The 22,576-nt window shown below is 46.5% G+C and overlaps 1 protein-coding gene across 5 annotated transcripts in view; it reads left to right on the top strand.

Moving 5' to 3' along the window:
* ZMIZ2 (zinc finger MIZ-type containing 2) overlaps nucleotides 1-22,576 on the top strand; it is a 118,136-nt gene that overhangs the window by 69,046 nt on the left and 26,514 nt on the right. For 3 of the 5 annotated variants that reach the window (XM_084803874.1, XM_084803875.1, XM_084803873.1), the window contains exons 2-6: nucleotides 9,282-9,426; nucleotides 10,901-11,015; nucleotides 14,705-14,907; nucleotides 18,753-18,945; nucleotides 21,832-22,095. In XM_084803874.1, coding sequence (XP_084660000.1) covers nucleotides 9,377-9,426; nucleotides 10,901-11,015; nucleotides 14,705-14,907; nucleotides 18,753-18,945; nucleotides 21,832-22,095 — 825 coding nt within the window. In that variant the 5' untranslated portion in view covers nucleotides 9,282-9,376. The remainder of the gene's footprint in view (nucleotides 1-9,281; nucleotides 9,427-10,900; nucleotides 11,016-14,704; nucleotides 14,908-18,752; nucleotides 18,946-21,831; nucleotides 22,096-22,576) is intronic. The other 2 variants (XM_084803876.1, XM_084803877.1) reach the window with 1 other exon arrangement.

The following is a 22,576-nucleotide window of genomic DNA, read 5'->3' as shown; positions in this document are numbered from 1 at the left end:
TTCATTTGGCTCAGTAGTCTGGAAGCTCAGACATCAGTGGCCGTTGCCACAGCTGACAGACGCAGCAGGCAATTGCCTCCATCCTCAACAAGTTCCATATGCAGTACCCGATCAGGAACAGGCTAAGGCAGAACCATCAAACTCACAAGCATTTTGACAGTAAATCGGGGGTAGGCAACCCAGTGTTCTCCAGATGTTTTGGACTATAGCTCCCATAATCCCTGCCCATTGGCCCTGCTGGCTGGGGCTGATGGGAGTTGAAGTCCAAAACATCTGGAGGGCACCAGGTTGTCTCTCACCGTTAACTGATAAATGCAAGATTCGCACGTTATGGGAACTCTTGACCTGTAGGGTGTGTATTTTCCATCATTTTAGTTTTAAAGCTGGGGTGTCTTTTTAATTTTACTTTATGTATTTAAAATTGATACTAGTAATTTACTGAATTTTTATCCCATTCTTCCTTGAAGAAGTTTATGTGGGTTTCTTCCCTAGTCCTTGCTGCCACTGCCACCCGATTTCAGGAGAAAGAGAGCAGCCACCATTGTACCATGCAGTTTATTGGGTAGCAGGAGTTAGCAACCCTACTCAGTGTGGTGGTGATGGGGGAATTGTTATTAGCCTCAGGCAAGCAGGTGAATGATAACTTAAAAGGCAGGCATGTAGATTTTCCAAGTCTAATAGCAGAAGCTCTCCACTGTGTCCCTGGGAAAACCTCCAGGCAGAACTGCTGGAAAGCATTTCTGTATCAATCACCCCACCCTTGCCCCAGGCATGAATGCTTCTCATGTTTTCACTGCCATCTTTTTTGCTTTTATTTCTGCAGTGGGGAAAGGGTAAGGATGCAGCAGCGCATCACCCATATGCATCACTGTGTGCAGGGAAAATCGGGAGACAATTTGTTTCCACTTTCTCTTTGTGCAGGGATGGGGAATCTCCCGCCCACAAGGCTTGCCAGTCCAGCCCACAGCACTCTTCCAGACCACGCCCCCAAACATGCCCCCCTCCATCCACCTCCTCCTTCAGCATGGTCTCCATTCCTATCACTGCATGCTGGGCTAGGAGTCTTAAACCTTCCCGTCCAGTGTGTCACAATAGGAATGAAAGTACCCGCACCGTCAGCTGATCCCTGAGAAGTTTCCCGGGTGGCAGTCAGGTCCTCAGGCCAAAAAGGGTTCTCACCTTGTGGTTTTCAAGTACCACTAGTTCATCCTTCAGTTGTTGCCATTAAGAACTGTGCACCCAGCTTGCTCTTTGCCTCCTTTCCCACTGTGCTCTCCCTAGCCCTCCAAAACCAGGGCAAAGTACGGTTTCCCCACCCCCTTCTTGGCAAGCAGTTCTGTACTGCTTTGCAAAAAGACCTGTTTGAGCATCCTTCCCGTTTAATGTACAGAAAAGCCGTTAGAGGGCTTGTGGTCACTCCCAGATGAGGCAGTGGCTTTGTTTGGGGGAAATGGGTCTTTGAACTGACAGTTGGGAGTTGTGTCAGATTATACGTAGTGGTTAGGTTAGAACTGTGGGCTTCTTTCTGTATTCTGCTTTTTTGTTTGTTTTGTTCACAGACAAAATGTCCTTCAAGTTGCTCCTGGAACTAAAAGTCTATCTTGGGGAAAGATTGATACACAACAACCTAGTTGCAAGTCTGGCATAGTGCAGGCTGGATTCCTGGAATAGCTGTGCCTGAAGCATAGCTCAGTACATACCATAATCCACGGGTAGGCAATCTGGTGCCATCCGTAGGCTTTGGACTGCAACTCCCATCAGCCCCAGCCAGCATGGCTAATGGTTGGGGATTATGGGGGTTGGAGTCCCAAACATCTGGAGTGTACTGGGTGCCCTATCCCTGCCCTAATCCTTCCCATGTTAACAGTTTGACTCACAGCTGTGTTTTCCAGCATCATAGACCTGATATCCCATAATCTATTGTAAGAACAAGAGAAGAGGAAGCCTCTGCAAAAGAATGCAAAAGAATGGCTTGTTAGGCTTAATGCATTTCGTTTAAAATGTACATGGGGACGTTGTTCTTTATACGTACGTACGTGTGTGTATTTATATATTATAACCATTGAAATAGTTAATTGATAAATAGTTAATTGATAAAGAGGGTAATAAAAATGGAAAGGGTGAGCAAAAGTATATAAAGCATTCCACCATCAACAATACCACAAAGATTTTATCCCCACTCTGTAATTTAGTGGGATCCCCTTTCCCTAAAATAACAACAGCAACAAATAACTGAGGTGACCTATAAAACCAAAACTCTCTAGTCCTGTTCAGGCTTTCAAGTTCCCACTCTTTTCTTGCACCACCGTCATCATTGCCCTCCACAGGGTGAGGGCTAAAATTCTGTGTGTGGCGGGGAGCTTTCTTTTCTTACGTAGGCTCCTAGCACAATTCAGAACCCTGAAAGGTCAGGATTTCTAAAAATTGTGCAGAAAGCCTAGACAGGCTCCCTGCTGCAGAAGTTTGGCCTCCGATATGCAGAGGACGATGTGAGAGAGGGGGCAGAGCCCTGGAGCATGCCCCTCTCTTCCCCCTCTCACAATTGGAACTGTATGGTCAGGGGAAACACCTGAATAGGGATTCTGTGTTCTCCAAATGTTCTGTTGCATAGTTATTCCTGCAACTAAACCCAGGGTAGCCTTTTTATATCCTTGGATTCCCATCTAGACAAAGCCATCTTAGGTTTTGTTCTTCACAACCTCTTTCCCCCCTAGAATGTTCCTTCTCGAGGGGGCTTTTTCAAGTCCTTTCAAGACTCCTTGATATTGCAGACCTATGAGTATTTTAGGTGCATTGTACCCATGGGGAATCTTTCTCATGTGGTAGCAACCCGTTTGTTAGTACATTTGGTGTTATAAGCTCATGGGAGGATTTTTATTTTTTTCACTGTAATTAAAGGGTTATGTCTTCCCTGTGCTAACAAGTTCTGTGGCTGAGATTCATGTGAGCAACACCTGGTTTCCCAATTGGTAGCACCATTTTGGGAATGTTTGGGGGTCCCTAATCCAGGGATATAAAAAGGCTCCTCTGTATCTAATTCCAATTCTTTTAAACAATATTTTTGCCGTTCCTTTCCGTAGTTGTTCTTTGCAGTACTCTGAGGGTTTCTAAAAAAACAACCCATTTTATTAATGAACTATTTTATAGTTCTCCTGATGAATATTTTAATCCAAATGGCGGAGCTGGGTCCAAGTTTTGAGGGGGCCCTAGAGAAAGCGCCATCTCATGGGCCCCTTCCTCCATTGCTGATAGGAGGCAGCAGTGATCTCCACACACCACTGACGTTTTATGTCTAGTGGTTATTTGAAGATCCCACAACACCCCTGCTGTAGTGTCACTTTGGGGCATTGTGGGAAATTGAAATGGCAGCTAGACTCAGCTGTCTGGCACTGATCAGAGCAACAGAAAAAGTTCAACGGGGCTTTAGGATAGGTGTTAGTGGTGGGTTTTGTTAAGGAGCCACTGCCGGCGGATGCCAAATGCTGACACCAGCTCTGCGAAACTCATTGGACTTGATAAAGTAATAATTTTGTTCTCGTAGAACAGGGCTGTGCAATTTGAGATCCTCCAGATGTTTTTGCCTACTTCTCCCAGCATCCCTCACTATTGGCTATGCTGGCTATGGCTGATGGAAGTTGTAAGCAAAAACATCTGGAGGGCCACAAGTTGCCCACCCCTGACTTAGAGGCCTTCTCACTCCTGCATTGGCACTCTCCTTCCTTTTGTTCCAAAAACCATAATCCATTGCCATGATGTGAAAATAGTCATACAAATGTCCATATGGCTTTTAGGGGAGAAGGTAGCTTCTGTGGGATCAGGCATATCTGTGCTTGTGCACACACGCGCACACCACCAGTGACTTAACCTATATATGGCACTTCATATGTGGCACCTTTTGATGCCTATCATCTGCTTTTAGTATGCCACCTGCCAGCAGGCTGGTGGTAGGTAGGCTGCCATTTCCCTTTTTAGAAGAAATGTGCTGTCATTATAGTAGGTAGCACCCAATCACAGTTCCATGCCTTAGCTGCAGCTGCAAATGGGAGTGCCTTTCCTGATGAAAATTGTGGTATGAGAGGGCCACCACCTCCCTGGTCTTACACCAAACACACTAATGACATGAAAATGATAGAAATGCCAAATATTTAAATATATGTCAACTCATACATTTCAGCAGCACCACCCCTTTGGAGGCAGAGGCCAATCCTGAATAAATTAGGGTTTGAGTGATGATCCGGTGTTTTGTTTTGTTTTTTTTACTGTTTGTAGGGGGCTTTCAGGGCCCAAGAATTCTATCCCCTTTTCCCTCCGCCATTGAACCTTGCTATGCACACAATGGGGTACCCTCCTCTCCACCAAAAGTCATAGCTGACAGCCTGTCCCCATCCCAGAGCCAAATGCAGAAGGGGGACACCCCTGTTCACTATGCATTCCCCCTCTTCCCACCTCCTATCCCACCACAGCATCCTGTTCCTGGAACTCTTTGTTTTATTTGCTTGCTTTTTAAACATAAAAAAAATCCTTCCCTGACTTTTTGATTAAGGCAGCTCACATAAAATAGCAATCAAACCCACTTAAAGCCATTTAAAAACATCCAATTAAAGCATCACATTAAAAACCACCAAACATAACCCCCAAAAGCCAGGGGGAGAGCGCTTGCAGCTACCCCATTTAACAATGTGAGCAATTAGCCAGCCTCCAGAAGAACACATACTTTTTGCCCTCCTCCTAAAAGCTAGAGGAGAGGTTAACTTGGCAGGCTTCCTGGGGCAGCGCCTCCCTTTCTTCCCCCCATGCATGAGCAAGTGAGAGGCCTGCTTTTGGGGCTGCTTCCAGCCTCTCTTCCCTCCCTGGTTCCAAATTGGATTCCAGTGACTCCTCTTTCACCCAGCAGATGGTGAAATGGAATGTCCCTTCTGCCTCTTTACTAGTAGAAACTTTCCTTGCCCCAGGAAAGGAGTGTGCTCAGAAGGTCTTGGAACATCAATGCCCAGAGCACAAGAACCCTGGTGCTGGGACCAGATGAGGGTGGGAAACCTCCCAGTTTATTCTTCTGGCTCTAAGATGACTTCGGCACAGAAGGATGAGTGGGGGGAAGCATCCAGCGGTTGGTAGTTTGCTCTCTTGGTTTTCATTTTGGTCCTGAAAGGCAGAGGCAACTGGGAATGGGCTCCCTAATTGGTTTTGCTCTAGGCCTAACATAGCCAACCTTCCTGGTCTGGGCAGGGATGGCTTACAACTTTGCAATCTCTCCTCTTCACTCCCATGGCCTAGATAATCTGGGAGGTGGACAAAACAGCAGCCGAAAGAGATCCCTGCTTTCCCAGCAACTCTCCAAGGGCTCTTGGCTCAATCAGATTTTCTTCTCTCCCCACCCCCTCCTTTCAAATCAGAATCAAAAAACCTCGCTGGAGCAGTTCTATCTGGAGACACTTCCCTATCTCACTCAGCAGTAAAACAGCACATTCCCCCAGCTGTGACCCACAGGCAAACATATCAGAGTCTGGGGTGTAAACTAGAGTGGAGTTTGCAGCTCTGTCACAGCTTTCCTGCATGGCTGACCTCAGGCAAGTCAGCTAGTTATTTGGGCGCCTCCGTTTTCCATTTGAGAATGGAAGGCTTTAGCATTTAATCACAGGGACAGGAGTGCAACTAAATGACTCACCAGGGCCAGCGTCAGTGTCCGGCGGTATCAGGCACCTGCCGAGGCCCATGCCTTGGTAGGGGCTCCATTGCAATTCACTTGCCCTTTCTGAGTGAGCAAAGAGAGGAAAGAGAAGGAGCAGTAGTTTCTACACACCTTGTCCTCTCTCTTTGTCTTGGGGGAATGCATAAGTAGCTCCGTGGGTCTGTTTTCCCAAGAGCTCCAAAGAGGGCATTTTTTTTACTTCAGGCCTAGTGTCCTCCTCACCCACTCTCTGGAAGATGGTGCAGATTGGGCCCAGAGGGAGAGGTAAGCAAATGGGCATTGGTCAAAGCAGTGAGTGGAAGTAGATGGCTGCTCTCGGGGATGGGGCCTCACTGAGAGCATCTCACCCAAGCCCCCCCCCCCAAGCCCTAGAACTAGCAGTGAAGCTCCCAAAGGACTGTGCAATATATAACTGTGAGTTTGCCCAATGCAATTTGTCAGCATTGCTTCTAAGAGTAGCACCTGTTTGGAGCACTCCATGTGGTTGGCCAACAGTTCAGAACTCATTGCCGGCAAGACCCACACTCAACACCCATCTTCTTCCTTCAGTTGCCCTATCGGTTTTTCTGCCTTGTATTCCATTTTTGTCCCCCAAACCTGTTTTCAACCCTACAATTAAACCCTGAATATGTTCATTCATCCTGTTCATTCATCATGGGATTTCCATCCCCACACAATGGAGATGTTCTACGCGATCAGGGTTCTAAATTGCATGTGGTGCCTACACACGTAGCCTCATCCCCCTTCAGACGTTTTCCCTCCCCATGTGCGGAAGTCAGAGGGGCTACAGGTGAGGACCAGCAAGTGCAGCCCCCCCCCCACACCCCTAACTGTAATCACATGAGATGACAATGAGTGAATAGGGTTTGTGTGAGGTAATAAACCAAACAGTCCTTCTCTATACGTACAGTATACCTTCTACCGACTGCTAAGTTAACCACAACCAGCCCTCACATATCAATGACAAGGAGAGAAGAATGACTTAGAGCAAGAATGACGTGTATACAAGTGACACCATTCGTCCATCCAGCCAAATATTGTCCAGCCTGACTGACTGGCCAATGGTGCTCTGACATCTCAAAGCAGAGGTCCTTTTTATTTATTTTTATATATTTATTTGTTACATTTATATCCCGCCTATTCCTCCAAGGAGCCCAAGGTGGTGTACGTGATCCTCCTCCACCTCTCCATTTTATCCTCTCAACACCCTGTGAGGTAGGTCAGGCTTGAGAGTCAGTGATTGGCTCACAGTCACCCAGTGAGGTTCACGGCCGACTGGGGACTTGAATCTGGGTCTGCCCAGTCCAACACTATAAGCACTGCATCACACTGGAGATGGCCAAAATCGAGCTTTAGGATTCTCTGGGTGGAAAATGTGTGCTTCTGCCACTGAGTTATAGGCCGTCTCCAAAGAGCCCTGGGGCTCACTTTTGCTCATTTTTGTCCTGTAACAGGACAAGCCATAGTGTGATAAATAAATAAATAAAAATGAACCCCTCCTTCCATTTCCTGAGTTACAAGGGATGTGGTGGGCTACACATCCAGGACGGAGGCAATGCAAGCCCAGGTGGTGCAGTGTGTTTGGCTAGCTCTTCAGTTGTGTTTGTCTGGAAGCCGTGGGCAGCAGAGAGTTAATTTGGTGTAACTAGGCCGGCCCTCCAGCCTGTGCCTGCCAGGACCTTGTTTTGCCAGATCTGGGCAGTACGCCAAGTTCCTTCTGGCCTCTGTATAAAGTTGACGTAGTCAGAGCAAAAAGCCTCTGCTGAACAAATGTGACCACTTCCCCTCAGGAAAACTGGGGCATGTGGGGGGGGGGAATATTGAGGAGGGGGCAGAGGACTGCGCTGGCTGGAAGTTACCGGTGTGGCCTAGAAATCAAGAATAGTGATAACGGAGAGGGGTGGGGAGACTTTGGCCTGGAACAAAAGAGCCAGAGTACAGTGTGGGTACCAAGCCTGCCACCCACTCATGGCCTTGATGATGCTAGGGAAGATGAGGCTACATAAGGACATCAGAAGGGACTGGCAGGGAGGTTTGGACCATATCATAATGGCCTGGAGAAAAAATACCTCTGTATATCAGCTTTCCATAACCTGGTGCTCTCTAGATTTTTTTTTACTACAACTCCCAGAATTCCTGTGCATTGGCCATGCTGGCTAAGGCTGATGGGAGTTGATATCCAAACCATCTGGAGGGCGCCATGTTGTGGAAGGTTGCTGCATATTGCTTGTGTTTGTGGCAGTCACCTTTTGATCGTGGTTGTGCCTGCAGCAAGTTTGAGAATGTCCCAAAACATCCAGGTTTGTGGGATGTGAATGGGATCGGGCTGTATTTAGAGGTATCTGGAAGGTGTCGGTGGGGAGGAATTAAAAATACACTGGCCACTTGAAGTATGCTGTGCTGGAACTGTTATATATATAGCAATTCTTTCTTATTTCTAATCCTTGTCTCAGATCAGATCTAACACGACTAAGGATGCAGCAGATGAGAATGGCAGTTTTGGAAGTGTGTTTTAATAAAACGTATGCCTCTAGACTTTGCCCTTGTCATAGTGGCAAAGTGGAGGACCTGCCTCATTATCTGTTCTGTTGTTCTAATCTTTTCCCAGATTCGTTCCAAGTATTTAGATACATTTTTTGAGGAGAAGTCCATCTGGTCTGACTCAGACAGAATAAATTTTTTGTTTACATGTCATAATAAGACAGTTCTCCTGGCACTGGCCAGTTTTGCCTTTGTAGCCCAAAGCTATAGAGTAAATGTTTTGACTTTGATTAAAAATGCATAATGTATGTTTTATCTGATTTTACTTATCTATGTTCTTTGTATGCTAGTTGTAACCGCTGGTTGAAACAATAAAAGCTTGATTGATTGGTTGATTGATATAGCAACTCTGACCCTCCGAGGTTCCCTAAATTACCCTTTCCCCTGACCATGAATTGCTTCCTGGCTTTTGCACAGTCCCTCTCCCCCCACTGCCCTTTCCCAAAGGTTGAAATGCCTCTCCCAAAGCTTAGTTGCTGGCTGTAAGAGCTTTAAGCTGAATATGCTGGTATTTTTGCCCCACCCTTTCATCTTTGGCCCCAACGACTGGAATGTGGCCCCCGATAGCTTCTCCAGAATTGAATTTAGCCCTCAGGCTGAAAATGGCTCCTCACCTCTGAGTTAAAAGGACCGGGTAGCAGGTGAGAAAGATCTCTTCCTAGGGCACTGGACAACTGCTGCCAGTTAGAGTAGATAATAATATTGGGCTAGATTAGAAGATGGACAAATAGTCAGACCTGATCTAAGGCCACTCCCTATGTTCCCATGATTTTCTGATGATGGAAGAATTGCCTGGGGGCATTGGAACAGCGATGCTGTCTGCAGTTCCTCTGTCAGAGCCTTCATTAGGAGATGAGGGGAGCCATGATGGGGGAGCACGGTGCCTGCAGTCACCTGTAGGCTGAGAGCATTTCAACAGCCAGCCTTGGATTGATTTCCCCACTGCATGCTCCCTAGAAGGATCTGATTCTTGTCTTTCCTCTATGCACAATGTGGCCGCTGTTTCATTAGATAGTTTTTAACATCTTGCTTTCTCCCTGCTTCTCTGTAGCCCAACCCCAGCTGTGACACTCAAGAGGTTGCTGCTCCTCTCCTTCTGTTGCCTTGGAAGATCCCGCACCCAACCCCTTCGCTTTCCTGTAGCCAATGAACTCAATGAACCCAATGAAACCATCGCTCCCGCCCACCCCGCATGGGTGAGTATGGCTGAGCCTGCCTCCTCTCGCAGCGCTTGCCACACGCACTGTATGTTTGTCTACGCACTGCTGTCTGTCTTACCCTTGGGATCTCAGTGGAGTGGGCTGGGTCCATTCTGTGAGTCTGCACAAGAATTCTGTCACATCGGCACGTGATTCAGCAACCTAATATCCCAGGTGTCATTTTAAAAGTTTCTAGTCCTCATGATTGCAAATGATCTTGAAAATGGGTAGATGATGGATACATTACATAGCTCGGTGGTAGAGCACCTGCTTGGCATGGAGAGAGCTCCCCTAATTCTAATGCTTGGCACCTCTAGTTAAAAGGATAAGATCTAAAATAAGGCTCTGGAGATCTGCTCCCAGTCACAGTAGGCAATACTGGGCTTGATGCACAGATAGTCTGAGACCCCCAAGCTTTTGTGTTCACCGCTCCAAAATCTGTTTTAGATATGGAGTGGTATACAAATATTGTAAATAAATAAATAAAATACATAGTCTGACCTGGTGGCGTAAGGCAGTACCCTATATTTCTGACACATAGTGAAATCACCAAAGCCACAGGGCCCCTGCTGTGGTCTGCAGGAAGGTTTCCGTACAAACATCTGGTATTCTGAGGAAATATGGAGGTCCTGCCTGTGATCATTGTTCTGTGATGTCTATGTCACAGTTGATGGCCATTGCTTGAGAACATAAAAGCTCTGCTGGTTCAAACCAAAGGTCCGCCTAGTCCAGGGGTGTTATACCAGTTTCAGCCCAGGGGCCAAATTCCATTTCAGAGACGCTCTCGGGGGCCATGTTCCAGTGGTGGGCGGGGCCAAAAATACCAACCTAGTTTTGCTTAAAGCTATTACTGCCAGGAACTAAGCCTTAGGAGGGGCATTTCAGCATTTTATAATGGGGGAAATCCACAGAAGCCTGGGAACCACCAAACAATTGGTGGTCAGGGGGAAGGAGGTGAGGCCAAGGGAAGGCAGAGGAGCCATCTGGGGAACCTGGAGGGCCAGATTGGGACCCCAAGTGGACCTGATTTGGCCCATGGGCCTGAGGCTTAACACCTCTGTTCTAATCCCAACATCCCTGTTCTAATCCCAACATCCCTGTTCTAATCCTGACATCCTGCTTCACACAATGCCCCACCAGATGTTCCTGGGAAGCCTACAAGAAGGACACAGAGACTGTCCCTTTAGGAACTGGAATTCAGAGACACTCTACCTCTGAACCTGGAGGTTTCATTTCAGTTATCATGTCAAATAGCTCTTAGTATTGCAGCCACTGAGCAATCAACATGCACATGTTAATTTTATCCCCCTGCATTTCGTATTCAGTTGTGGATCGCCCACCTTCTTCTTCCTCTTGACCAGCCATTAATACCCCCTCCTTTTTCCTTACACAGCTTTCCTGCCACTTCCTCCCAAAGGCTCTTAATTAAATTGTTGTGTGTTGGTGTTTTGTTTTTGTTTTCTTCTCCTAGTGATGGTTCATATGCCTACGAGTCAGTTCCTTGGCAACAGAATACCAATCAGCCTGCAGGATCTCTCTCAGTGGTAACCACTGTGTGGGGAGTCAGCAACACATCCCAGAGTCAGGTACCTTCTGCAGCCTTCCAAAATGACAAGGCGGGATGGAGTGGTGGCTGGGGCAGGGAGCCAAAGCAAGGCACCTGGGCTGCCCAGACCTAGCCATTTTGTGAAATAGTCCCTAGAAAACCGTGGGTTGCATCCAGTGCTGTCTGTCCACCAGTGGAATGGAATTCCCCTCCCCACCCGCAGCCCCCCGCAAGCCCCCCCTGCAATCTGCTCCAGAACACATTTGGAAGGTGGGTGGGATGTATGCAGCAGGGAGGATAGCAAGGGGAATTTGTGTGGTGCGAGCAGAAGTCTGCTTGCATGCCATAGGAGGGAGCCTCATGCTGCTATCAGAACTGGAGTGTTAACATAGAGAAGACTCTGGAGCTGTTCACACAACACATTAGCCCATACTCAGTGGTTGAGTGTGGGTTGTTGTTGAACCATGGGTTGTTTGTTGAACTGTGGGTTAGCATGTTGTCAGAACCCAAGACATTTTCTGAAGGGTGGCTTGTTAGCCATGTAGTGTGGCTTATTTTTCTCTAACAAGCCACCTATAGAATCTATGGTTTGTTGTTGGGTTGTTCAGGGCAGTTCACAAGCCACACTGCATGGTTAACAAGTCACCCTGTGGAAAATGTCCTGGGTTCAGACAACATGCTAACCCGTGTTTCAACAACAGTGCACACTGAACCACTAAATGTGGGTCAGCATGTTGTGTAAATCCAGTCTCTGTCTGCATATGCTCTGGGTTTTGTGGAGAGGCTTGGGCGAGATGCCCTCAGGGGGCCTGCTCCCTGAATATCCCCTTCTTCTCTCTCTTGCTGCTGCCCATTGTCTTGCCCACTCCTTCTGTGCCCAATCCACAGCGCTGCCCAGAGGGAGAGAGCAGGGTGAGCAGAGGTTGCTGTTCCTTCCCCTGGCCCATGTCACTTCTTGCTCACCTGGAGAGGGCAGGCAAACAGGTAGCAACAGCAATGAGGAGCAGCAGCCGGGTCAGGGGGCTGTGAGAGTTAGCATGGTGCTGACTTTGCTACCTGTGCACTTTCATATAAAATCTAAGATGAGGTGTACAAAGTCTGGTAAATATTTCCCTCAGTTTTTGAAACTGTGTTTCACTTGCAGCAGTGAGCATTTGTTAGGGAAAGTTTAGTTTTTAGTTTTTTAAAAGAGACCTACCCCAGGTCAAGAAACGACATCTTGCCATCCCTTTCTAAGCTGTCCTTTCACATCTCCCTGCCTTTCCCCCTCCATTAATTCTATGCTATTGCTAACTTGGTTCCCACCTCCACTCTCCAGCCCTGCCAGTTTGATCCCTCCAAATCTACGGTACATTTGTCATTACTTTGCACTAGGCTTCTAATAGCACAATCCTAAGCATGTTTACTCAGAAGCAAGGCTGAAATCCTACACACACTTATTTGGGAGTAAGCACCATAATCAATAGGGATTAATTCTGAGCAGATAAAGTTTGTGCTGTTAGCCCCACTGTGTGCAACAAGTCTTACTTCCCAGTAAATGTGCTTAAGATTGCAGCCCAAGCCTTATTTCACTCCTGTGTATATTTTACTTTTATTGTTATTAATGTCCTGCCTTTTCCCCAAAAAGAACTTTGTATCTCCTGTTCTTTAGGCATAACGTTGGCAGATGAGGAGGAGGAGGAAGACAGAAGGGGCTTCCCCTTCTCCTACAAAGCATAGACAAGATAAGATTAATTTACACTAGGACTGTCTGCCTTCCCATCACTCCAGTGCATTCCAGGTTGCTCAAGCTATAACTGGGTCGGATGGACAAGGGAGGAGAACAACAGGGGGGTCCCCTGCTAAGGTTTCTCCCCCTGCCCCCAAATGTTGCTACTGAGCATGTAAAAAAAGATAATAGTTATTTACATTTGCAGTACCAGACCTCCCAGGTTGGGAAAGAGATGCCTCATTTTTTCAAAAAGATTCTCCATCTTTTCCCATTTTAAAAGGTTGTTTTCTAACTTTGCATTTGTTCTGATCAATTTAAATTTCAACCTGGTTTCCTAAGGACATAAGGAATGTTGCTGTACTCTGTCAGGTGAATTGTGCAAGACCTCAGTTGAGCTTGCTAGATGAAAACAAGTATGCATATAAAATTCATGGGATTAAGCTCCAGCTCAGATTTAATCCCAGGTAAGTGTGTACAGGATTGCTGCAATCCTGTACATGCTTATCTGGGAGTAAGTCCCATTGAACTTTGTGGGACTTGCATCTGAGTAGGCATACATACAGAGGTTTGTACTGTATGCTGACTTTGTAACAAATCTTGTGCTACCAGATGTGTTTCTTCCCAACCTCTGCTTGCAAGGCTTTAGATCTGAACTATTGGGCCAGGCTTTAGCTAACATTCATATGTAAATTACTAATCATCTGTTCACAATTGGATCCTTATATTCAGCAAGTTAAGGAGGAGATGCCTCTGTTTGACTTTTACAAATATAGTGAAGAATGCTCTTTTTAGTCTCTTCATTCTAATTGCCAGGATTTAAAGCAGAACATCATAAAATGTATTTTGCTTTCATTTGCTCATTTAAAATGTATATAGAGCTCAAAATGATGTAACAACAGATCCATCTGATTACAGCCTGAATGAATCCAGATATCTACCTTACTTTTCTTCTCTTGACTGTCCTTCTAGATGAAATGGCAGGAACAGAGCTATAATTTCCCATTATTTGCTATACACTATCCACTCATCCTGCTCAGCCTTTCCAAATCTGGCGCCCTCCAGATGCTGTGAATTTCAACTCCCATCAGCCTCAGCTAGCTTGGCCAATGGTCAGGAATGCTGGGAGTTGTAGTCCAAAACATCCAGAGAGCATCAGATTGGGGAAGGCTGATCCTGCTGAAATTACTTCATCCTTCCCTCCCCATTTCTACTTGTGCTTCTGCATGCATGTCTGCTTATTCCACCTAGGATGGTCATTTTCTTTATTAGTTTTGGTGCTCAACTGGAAATCTAGCAGGTGAAGCTTTTCCCAGAATGGAAAAAGCTATAGGTTGCTATTAAAGGCACATTTTTGTTATTAATTTAAGTGGCAACCCAAATGCTATCCTTCCAGGTTATTGGTTGTAGGTTAGGTATGCTACAGGATCATAGAATCATAGAATAGTAGGGTTGGAAGGGGCCTACAAGGCCATCGAGTCCAACCCCCAAAATATCATATAAACGTAGAGTAGGAAGGGACCTTTGGGCAAAAGGTAGATTGAAATCTACGAGCAGATTTCTAGGTGATTTGCAGTAGATGGGCAGTCGTTCCTCATTCCCAATAGAAATAACAAAAAGACTCCCCCCCCCCCCCCGCCACCACCAGAAAAAAAAATTAGGATGCCGAAATTAAGAAGGCTGGGAGGAGTGGGGGAAACCAGGAGTGAAGTTTTGTGCAAAAAGGACTGTATACTGTGATACAACCCTCCCCCTCATTCCTGAGTTGAGCATGTGCTTGAAAGTTTCCTATTCATTAATTTTGTGGATTTCTGCCTCCACCTGTCTACTGTCTTGTACCTTGTTGGTAGACCTCCTAGTTCTAGTAAAACAAAAATAGATTCCCGCAAGCTTGAAGTCTTCCCACCTCTGATCTAGTCCAACCCTCTGCTCAATATCCATTTCTCAGATGGTGTTCAAAACTTCCTGCAATGTTTCCTTGCTTCTTGACACTGCTTCTCTTGGGCTCTGTCCCTTTGCAGGTTTTTGGAAACCCCATGGGCCCTGGGGGAAACACCTCTGGCAATCCCATGATGCCCAGTGTGGCCAGCAGCGGTTCTGGAATGAACTCGCCCCAGTTTATGGGGCAGCAGCCTTACCCTGAGGGCTCCACCGGGAAGGGCTACGTGCAGCCAGGGATGTACAGTCGCAACACTTACCCCGGAGGGCCGGGCTTCACCACAAGGTAGGTTCTAGTGGCCCAGTCTGTCCTTCATCCAGCACAGCTACCTTGAGCACTGGGGTGGGGCAGAGTATGCTAGCCCTGGAGCTGGTATACATATTTGCCCTCCCCTTGGGACCAATAGAGGGTAAATTTAAAAGGGAATGAAAGCAGCCAAAAAGTGGAAGGGCAGGGGGAGAAACTACTCGATAGAGACACACACCTTTTGCTATGCCGGCATGAGGCCAGCAGAGCATATGGGTAAAACTATGTCTGAAGCAAGCAGCACTCTTCTTTCGTTTTTGGATACTGCACACGCATGCATGCACATCACGGCAGGCATCAGCTTAGAAGAGGCATTCCATCCTATGTGAGAGAACAAGGGGAATGCCACTTTTGAGAAGTTGCTTGCTGCCTGAAGTTTTTATAAGCACCGGAATTAAAAATAATACTTTAAAAAATCTGTGCAATTTAATTGGGGCCACCTTTTTAGTCCTGGGTACAATGCTATACTCACTCACCTGGCAGTAAACCCTTTCGAATTCGGAGGAACTTACTTTTGAGTGCGCACATATCAGACTGCGCTGTGAAAGTCTTTTTAAACTGCAGTCATCTACATCAGCCTTCCCCAACCTGGTGCCCTCCAGATGTGTTGGATTACAACTTCCCCACCAGTATGATCATGGCCATGCTGGCTGGGAAGGATGGGAGTTGTAGTCCAACATATCTGGAGGGCACCAGGTTGGGGAAGGGCTGCTCTACATCTACACAGTTATTTAGGAGTAAGTCATTGGACACATGCATAGGTTTGTGTTGTTAATTAATCTAACCATTTAAACATTGCAGCCATAATGAATGATTGCTGTCTTAGGGGCCAGGATGGAATTCCTACACACACATCTGGCAGAAGGGTGACTTTCCTATGAAGCTTGATTCACTGGACCTACACTGCCTTTATTTGACTTAGTATTTTTAAAATTTCTATCCTTCCCGAAGTCCTAATAAAGCCCGTGAATAAAATACTCAGTTCAGATTGCTATCTTGAATATCACATTCTCCCACCCCTCCCCAATGCTTGCTTAACTCCAGCTGTTAAAACCTTTCCAGGCTAAAGAAGGAGGTCTGCAGGCATCGTTTAAATCAGCTTTTCCCAACCTGGCCCCTTTCAGATGGGTTGGATTGCAACTTCAAGCTGGCTGGGAATTATGGGAGTTGCAGTCCAACACATCTAGAAGACACCAGGTTGAGGAAGACTAGTTTAAATAGTGAATTCACATTAGTAAGGGGAGAGCAGTCGCTGCCAGAATAAACAAGGTGCTGCTGTTTTGAAGCGGTTGGGTTAGTGTGTGGTTCCTCCTGCTGGGAACACCGAGACCTTCTCCATCCTCCTCGGCCTGTTCTTGTGCTAATGGAAGAGAGTTTGCTTCCTTCTTTGGGATTCTAAAACAAGCAGAAGTGGACTTTAAAAAAAAAGGAATTCCTTTGGTAAACTTTTCACATGTGCATCGATCCTATTTGTGATGGGAGAACATGACCAGGGGTGGGCACATGAAGAGCTGAGCCATCGGTCTCCTGTTACTAGTTCCAAGAAGAGTCATCCCCTTCCTACTGTTACTGATGCCAAGCAAGTGGGGGAAAAGGCATGTGTATATGTGTGAATAAATGTGGTTGCCAGCTCATGGTCACCAGGCCCAGTTGCCTAATCTCCTAGACACTTCACCCTCGTAGCATCATCCTACCCTGGCTGGGCCTCCCAACTACTGTCTAGAAAGCCTCTGGCACTGGTTTTCCTAGGCTGAAAAGCCAACTGGAACTTGTGTCCTCCAGATGTGTTGGGACTATATCTTCCATCATGGCCATGCTGGCTGGGGGTGATGGGAGTTGTAGTCTAACACATCTGGAGGGCACCAGGTTGGGGAAGGCTTCCCCTATATCAGTATTCTGTACAGAGGTGGGGAAATCCAGGCATCCAGTATCTGCTAGCACCTTAAAAATTGGGCCTGACACCTGGAGGTCAGAAAACCAGTTTGCCCTTTTGTCTGGATCCTAAATTTTGCAAATTGCTTAGCACCACCCCTGGCTTTTTAGTTATTATATTAATATTTTATCCTGTGGCCATTTGCGTACACCCTAGTCAGGGGCTGAGTGAGTGTGCCCTCTGAACAGTCCACAAAAGAGCAAAGGGGAAAGACACAGATATGGTAACAATGAGAACTTGGATGGTGTACTTAGAAGACAGAATTTGCTTGTATTGTTTATATGCCTCTTTTTGACCTATGGGTCCCCCAAACAGCTGATGATATATAAGCATAATAATTTTGGCTCAGAATTGCAAAGAAAAAGGGTATCCCATATCCAGTGACTTAGAAACAGGAGATAATGTTAGTTCTTATCCATGTAGCATTACCATTTCCTGAAAGTCATCAATCCAGGCCTTTTGATCAGTCAAAAGCAATTTTCTGTCTACAGATCCAGAAGAGGTTGAGTCCAGAAGCATTAACAAGAAGGTTCCCAAGTGACCTTCAATATGTTTGCTGAAGTCTGCTGATTTTTTGTTGTTGAGGTTCTACCTTACAGAGCTGGTTTTCCTACTTCTTCTGTCCCTTTCCACTCTACCTCCACCTTTAAAAGTCTTCTAAATAGCTAGTGTCCCCCTGGCTGGCCTAGATTGTTCCCATGGGGCAAAAGCAACAGCAGCAGAACATGATAAGGACTTACCCAATTTGGCTGATGTTTTGGAATACAACTCCCATCAGACCCAGCCAGAGTGACCAATGATCAGGGATGGTGGAAGTTGTAGTCCAAAATTTCTGGAGGGCACCTTGTTGGGGAAAGCTGATGCAGCCACAATTAATTGCTTTCCCAGAAAATATGAGACAAACGCATGTGAATTTTTGCTCAACTGCACCTCATTTGTATAATTCATTCTGATCATAATGTTGAGATTTTAGGAAATTGGGGATGCAGTGGCAATAGGGCAAAGTGACTTAAATCAGCAATTTATACATTTAAGTCACCAGGAAAAAAGGCCAGTTTAAGTCACTGATATAAATAACTTCTTCTCATATATTATTTAGATAACTTGGTAAATAACCTCGCATAGTAATTGGTTGCTATATCCGAGTAAACATGCTGATTTAGTACTGACTCTGAGCCAGTTACAGAGATCAGGTAGTTAGTTACTTGGTATAAAATAGAAGTAAAAAACCACCTAGCTCAATCAGTAGATGGCTCCTGTGATGACGTGCCAGTTCCCAGCCCAAGAAGTATCAAGACATGATATTAGTACATGGGCTATGGGCCCAGTTTGCACAACAAACCCGGGTTTCAACTCTGGATTGTCCAACAACCCAGATTTCTCAGCACACAATGCTGAACAACGCAGGGACAGAATGTCACTGGGTTGTTTAGCTTGCACCAGGACCAACTGGGCCACAGGAGCTAGCACACTCCCCCGTTCTCGCCCATTCACATCAAGCCAGGTTTTAAAAAAACCTGGATTGTTCTGATGTGCAAACTGGGCTATTGTGTGACATGATGACTGACAGGTGTTTTTCCCTGCAGTTCTTTTGTTACAGAGAAAAGCAGTCTAAATGCAGCCTTCCCATAAGTTCCTAAGAGGGCCATAAGGTCAGTGCTCACAGCCCTTCCACACAAAAATCCACTCCTGGTTACCTCAAGTTTTCTTTGTTTCATCAGTATAATTTAGGGTGAGGGAGTCATTTTGCTGCTGCTATGGATCAATAATTGGGAGTCAGAAATTTACTTCAGATCACCCCAAGTTCTACCAGTAGATCCAGAGTTACCTTCTGCCCACCTGTCGCAAAGAATATGCACCTCCTTGCCTATAGTCCTCCTCTTCTCTCTAGTTATACAGGCAGCCCGAATGGCCCCGGGGGAATGGGCATTCCTTCACATACTGGGAGACCCCCTGCAGACTTCACCCAAGCAGCTGCCGCTGCCGCTGTTGCAGCTGCCGCCGCCACGGCCACAGCCACAGCCACGGCCACAGTTGCTGCCCTACAAGAGAAGCAGAGCCAGGAACTGAGCCAGTATGGAGCGGTAAGATGTGGACCATGATTCAGTGCATGACATTTTCCAGCATGTTTCAAGGGTGAAGAAAAGAGCCAACAGGATGTGACTTGGTGTCTGGGGGGAAAGTGTGATGCCAAAGGAGTAGCATCTGTTTCAATGCTGTGATGCAAGTTCAAGCAGTGAATCTGTTAAGAGTACACTGGGGTCCTCCTCAGCGTGGCTAGCGGATGGGGAGAGGCAATCTTCTTCCTCTGTCTGTACTTCTGCCAGCATCTAGGTTTACTTGTAGCCTTAGGATGAAGTGGTGAGAAGGCCCTGCTTTGGGGGGTGGCAAATAAGATCACAGCCCCTGTGAATGATGGTGCAGACATCTCTGTTGCTGCAAAGGGTGGGACTAGAACAGACAGGTGGGGATTGAAGGAAGCCGGTTTTGGCTAAACATTTCTGAGAAACATCCTAACTATAGGAACAGTCCAAAAGACTGCCTTGGGAGGTGGTGGGGCTCTCCTTCGCTGGAGGTATTTAAGCAAAGACCGGACGGACATTTGTCAGGGATGCTGTAATTGCAATTGTGCAGGGTGTAGGACTAGATGATCTCCAAGGTGCCTTCCAATTAAGTAAGGCTATTAATCTGTTCAGCATAGTATCTACTCTAACTGGCAGCTATTCTCCAGCAAATAAAGGTTTTTCTCACACCTGCTACTTGTTCCTTTTTTATATATATAATGAGATGTCAGGGATTGACCATGAGGCCTTCTGCATGCAAAGCATGCACTTTGCCCCTCTTCTGCAACAGCTGTAAGGCACATGGTCAGGGTGTTCCCAGACAAGGCTGTTATCGCACCATCACCCAATATCGTTCTCAGAATTTTATGGAGGATCCAGAGGCCAGGCTGTCAACTTCCACTCTTAGCCCTCCTGTGGTTCCCCTCTGCTGCTTCTGTCCTTTTTTTCTTAACACAGAAAATCTGTTAAGAAAAAGATAGCCCTATTGCCCAGTGTCTTCTAATTCATAGCGCTAGGACCTGTCCGTCTAGACACGCCCTCTGTCTATGCGCCCCATGGACTTTGACACCCCAGCCACCACAGAACAACCCACAAGAGCAAGGAAGGGGCTAATTGACAGCCAGGATCCCAAGAAGGGAGCCATGGTGATTTCAGCTCAGGATCAGTTTTATTAAAATCTTCCCTCTGAATAAGGTGGGTGTCCTTCCCCCACCTCAGCAAACCAGTCTGCCATTGTGATGCAAAAAAAGAAGATCCAGAACAAAGGCACAGCTTAAACACACTGATGCACAAAAGGAATCTTGATGCAGTTGAACTAGCAAATGCATGAAGAGAACTAAGCCTCGCTTACAGTAGCATACTGACTTAAGGAATGGTCATCCTGCCACTAAGTGATTCAAGGGAGCCCTGGGTGTTGCAGAACAGTTTGAGGAAAAATTTGAATCTCAAAAGGGCTAGATGGCTATGCACTGGGAGATGCCTCCTCAAAGCTTCTAGGCGGTTGAGGGGCTTTGATGGTTTCCTGCCTGGGGCCATGCTCAGGACAGGGAATGCTTTGGGGTTATTAAGGCCAGTTGAAGTGAATGAGTCAGCAATAGCAACAGCCACTAGGAGCCTGGTGATAATGCATCCAAAGATGAAGTTTTGGGGGACTCAAAATGGAACCTGAGAGTCTTGGGCCAAGATGTGTAGTAAGCCACAGAGCTGGTTTGCACATAATGCTAAACCAGCCTTTCCCAGCCTGTTGCTCTCTAGATGTGAGGGTGTACAACATCCATCACTGCCAGCCAGCATGAGCATGATGGGAGTTGTAGTCCCAATAGGGCACCAAGTTTGGTATAGGGCAAGGGGCTGGGGTGATGGGAGCAGATCTGGAGGGCACCGCGTTGGGGAAGGCTGTTGGAAGCCATAGTTTCACTTTTCCAAAACAGGCCAAAGCTCCATCCCTCCTCCAGTAGCCTCCTGCATTTCTATGCTGGGCAAGAGGAAGGGGGCTTCCCTTCTTTGGCAGCTTGCTTGGTTTCAGAGCTCATTGCAGTGGAGGGAAAGAGTACTTCATCCAGCCTTGGAATTCCTTGCATTTGGCTACGTGCAATTCCTTAAAAAAAAGAAAGAAAAAAAGATAGCCATGAAGAAGAAAACCCCCACAGCTGGGCAATACCTTTCTTAGGACCAACCAAGATTCCAGAAAAATGTGCAAGCTTTCGAGTTCTCCAGAACTTTTCATCAGGCTAGGTAGTACAAAAAGCTGGAGGCAGGGGGAAGAAACAGCAAAGTCCAAAAATGGCCAGATGTTGTGCCTACAAGGTCTGCAATTTTGATAGACCCAGTCTCAAAATGAAGATTTTGAGGGAGGAATCGTAGCTCAGTGGTAGAGCACGTGTTGCATGCAGAAGGTCTCAGGTTCAATCCTTGGCATCTCCAGGAAGGGCAGGAAAAATTCCTGCCTGAATCCCTAAAGAGCTGCTGCCAGTCAGTGTTGACAATACTGGGCAAGATTGACCTGTTGTTTGACTCTGTATAAGGCAGCTTCCTATGTTCCTATTAGCAGTCTGAATGAATTAATCGGCAGTAGGTGTTGCAGGTTTCAGATCACACTAGTAGTGCATTTTGGGATAGAGAAGCAATGGCTAATATCCATTTTTGAAAACGAAGGCCAGCTTCAACTCTGATCTGCCTCTTGCCCTGGGTAGACACATGTTTCTGAGCTGGCATACCAAGCTAGTGCTTTCAGTACAAGGCTACTTTGATAGGTACGTTGGGATGGTGACTGATGCATAATTCATTGGTAGGGACAAGCACTGGGCATCAGTTGGGGTATACTGTATTATTTGAACCCCCCTATTTCCATAGGGCCTGGTTTTCTACCATGTTGTGTTGAACTTGTTTCTTTCTCATGTTCTGCAGATGGGGGCTGGGCAGGCATTCAATAGCCAGTTCCTTCCTCACTCAGGGCCCCGAGGACCAGCTGTGCCCCCTGGGATGAATCCCGCCAACATGGGCAGTGTGATGGGAGCTTCTGGGATGTCTCCCATGAGCATGAACACAGCAAGGGCTCCAGCAATGAATGCCATGTACGGTGGACAACGGATGCCCCAGCATGGATACCCCGGGCCTCCGCAAGGCCAGCAGATTCCCAGGCAAAGCGTCAAGAGGACCTACTCCAGTGAGGTGAGCACAGAGCGGGGATGCATTTTGAAAAAACTGGGGCCCTGCAGGCTGACACTGGACACACGCGCAAAGCAAATAAGCAAATACTTGGCCCAAATCCTAGAAAAGGGTGTTAGAGCTGCAATTGGCAACCAGCGCAGGTCTTTCAAGAGTATGCTCCCAATACCATGTACTGGTTAGCAGCCTAGCTGCCACATTTTACACCACTTGAAACTTCTGAACACTCTTCAGGGGTAGTCCCATGTAAAGCGCATTGCAGTAATCTAAACATGATGTAACCAAGGGATAGATAGCTGTTGCCAAGTCAGAACTGGTTGTTTTGTGTTCCCTGCTGAGAAGTGTAGGCCCACAGAATTCTGGGCCTAGGAATGGGTGTTAGAACCGGAAAAGTGAATTTATTTATTCATTCATTCATTCATTCATTCATTCATTCATTACTTGTTTGTTTGTTTGTTTGCATTTAGACATTGCCTTATTTGCT

This window comes from Heloderma suspectum, chromosome 6, assembly GCF_057233095.1.
Source record: "Heloderma suspectum isolate Gila_16-S chromosome 6, 16-S_ref, whole genome shotgun sequence".
NCBI lineage: Eukaryota > Metazoa > Chordata > Lepidosauria > Squamata > Helodermatidae > Heloderma > Heloderma suspectum.
Note: the sequence above shows the minus strand (reverse complement) of the source record. Positions and strands in the feature narration are given on the sequence as shown.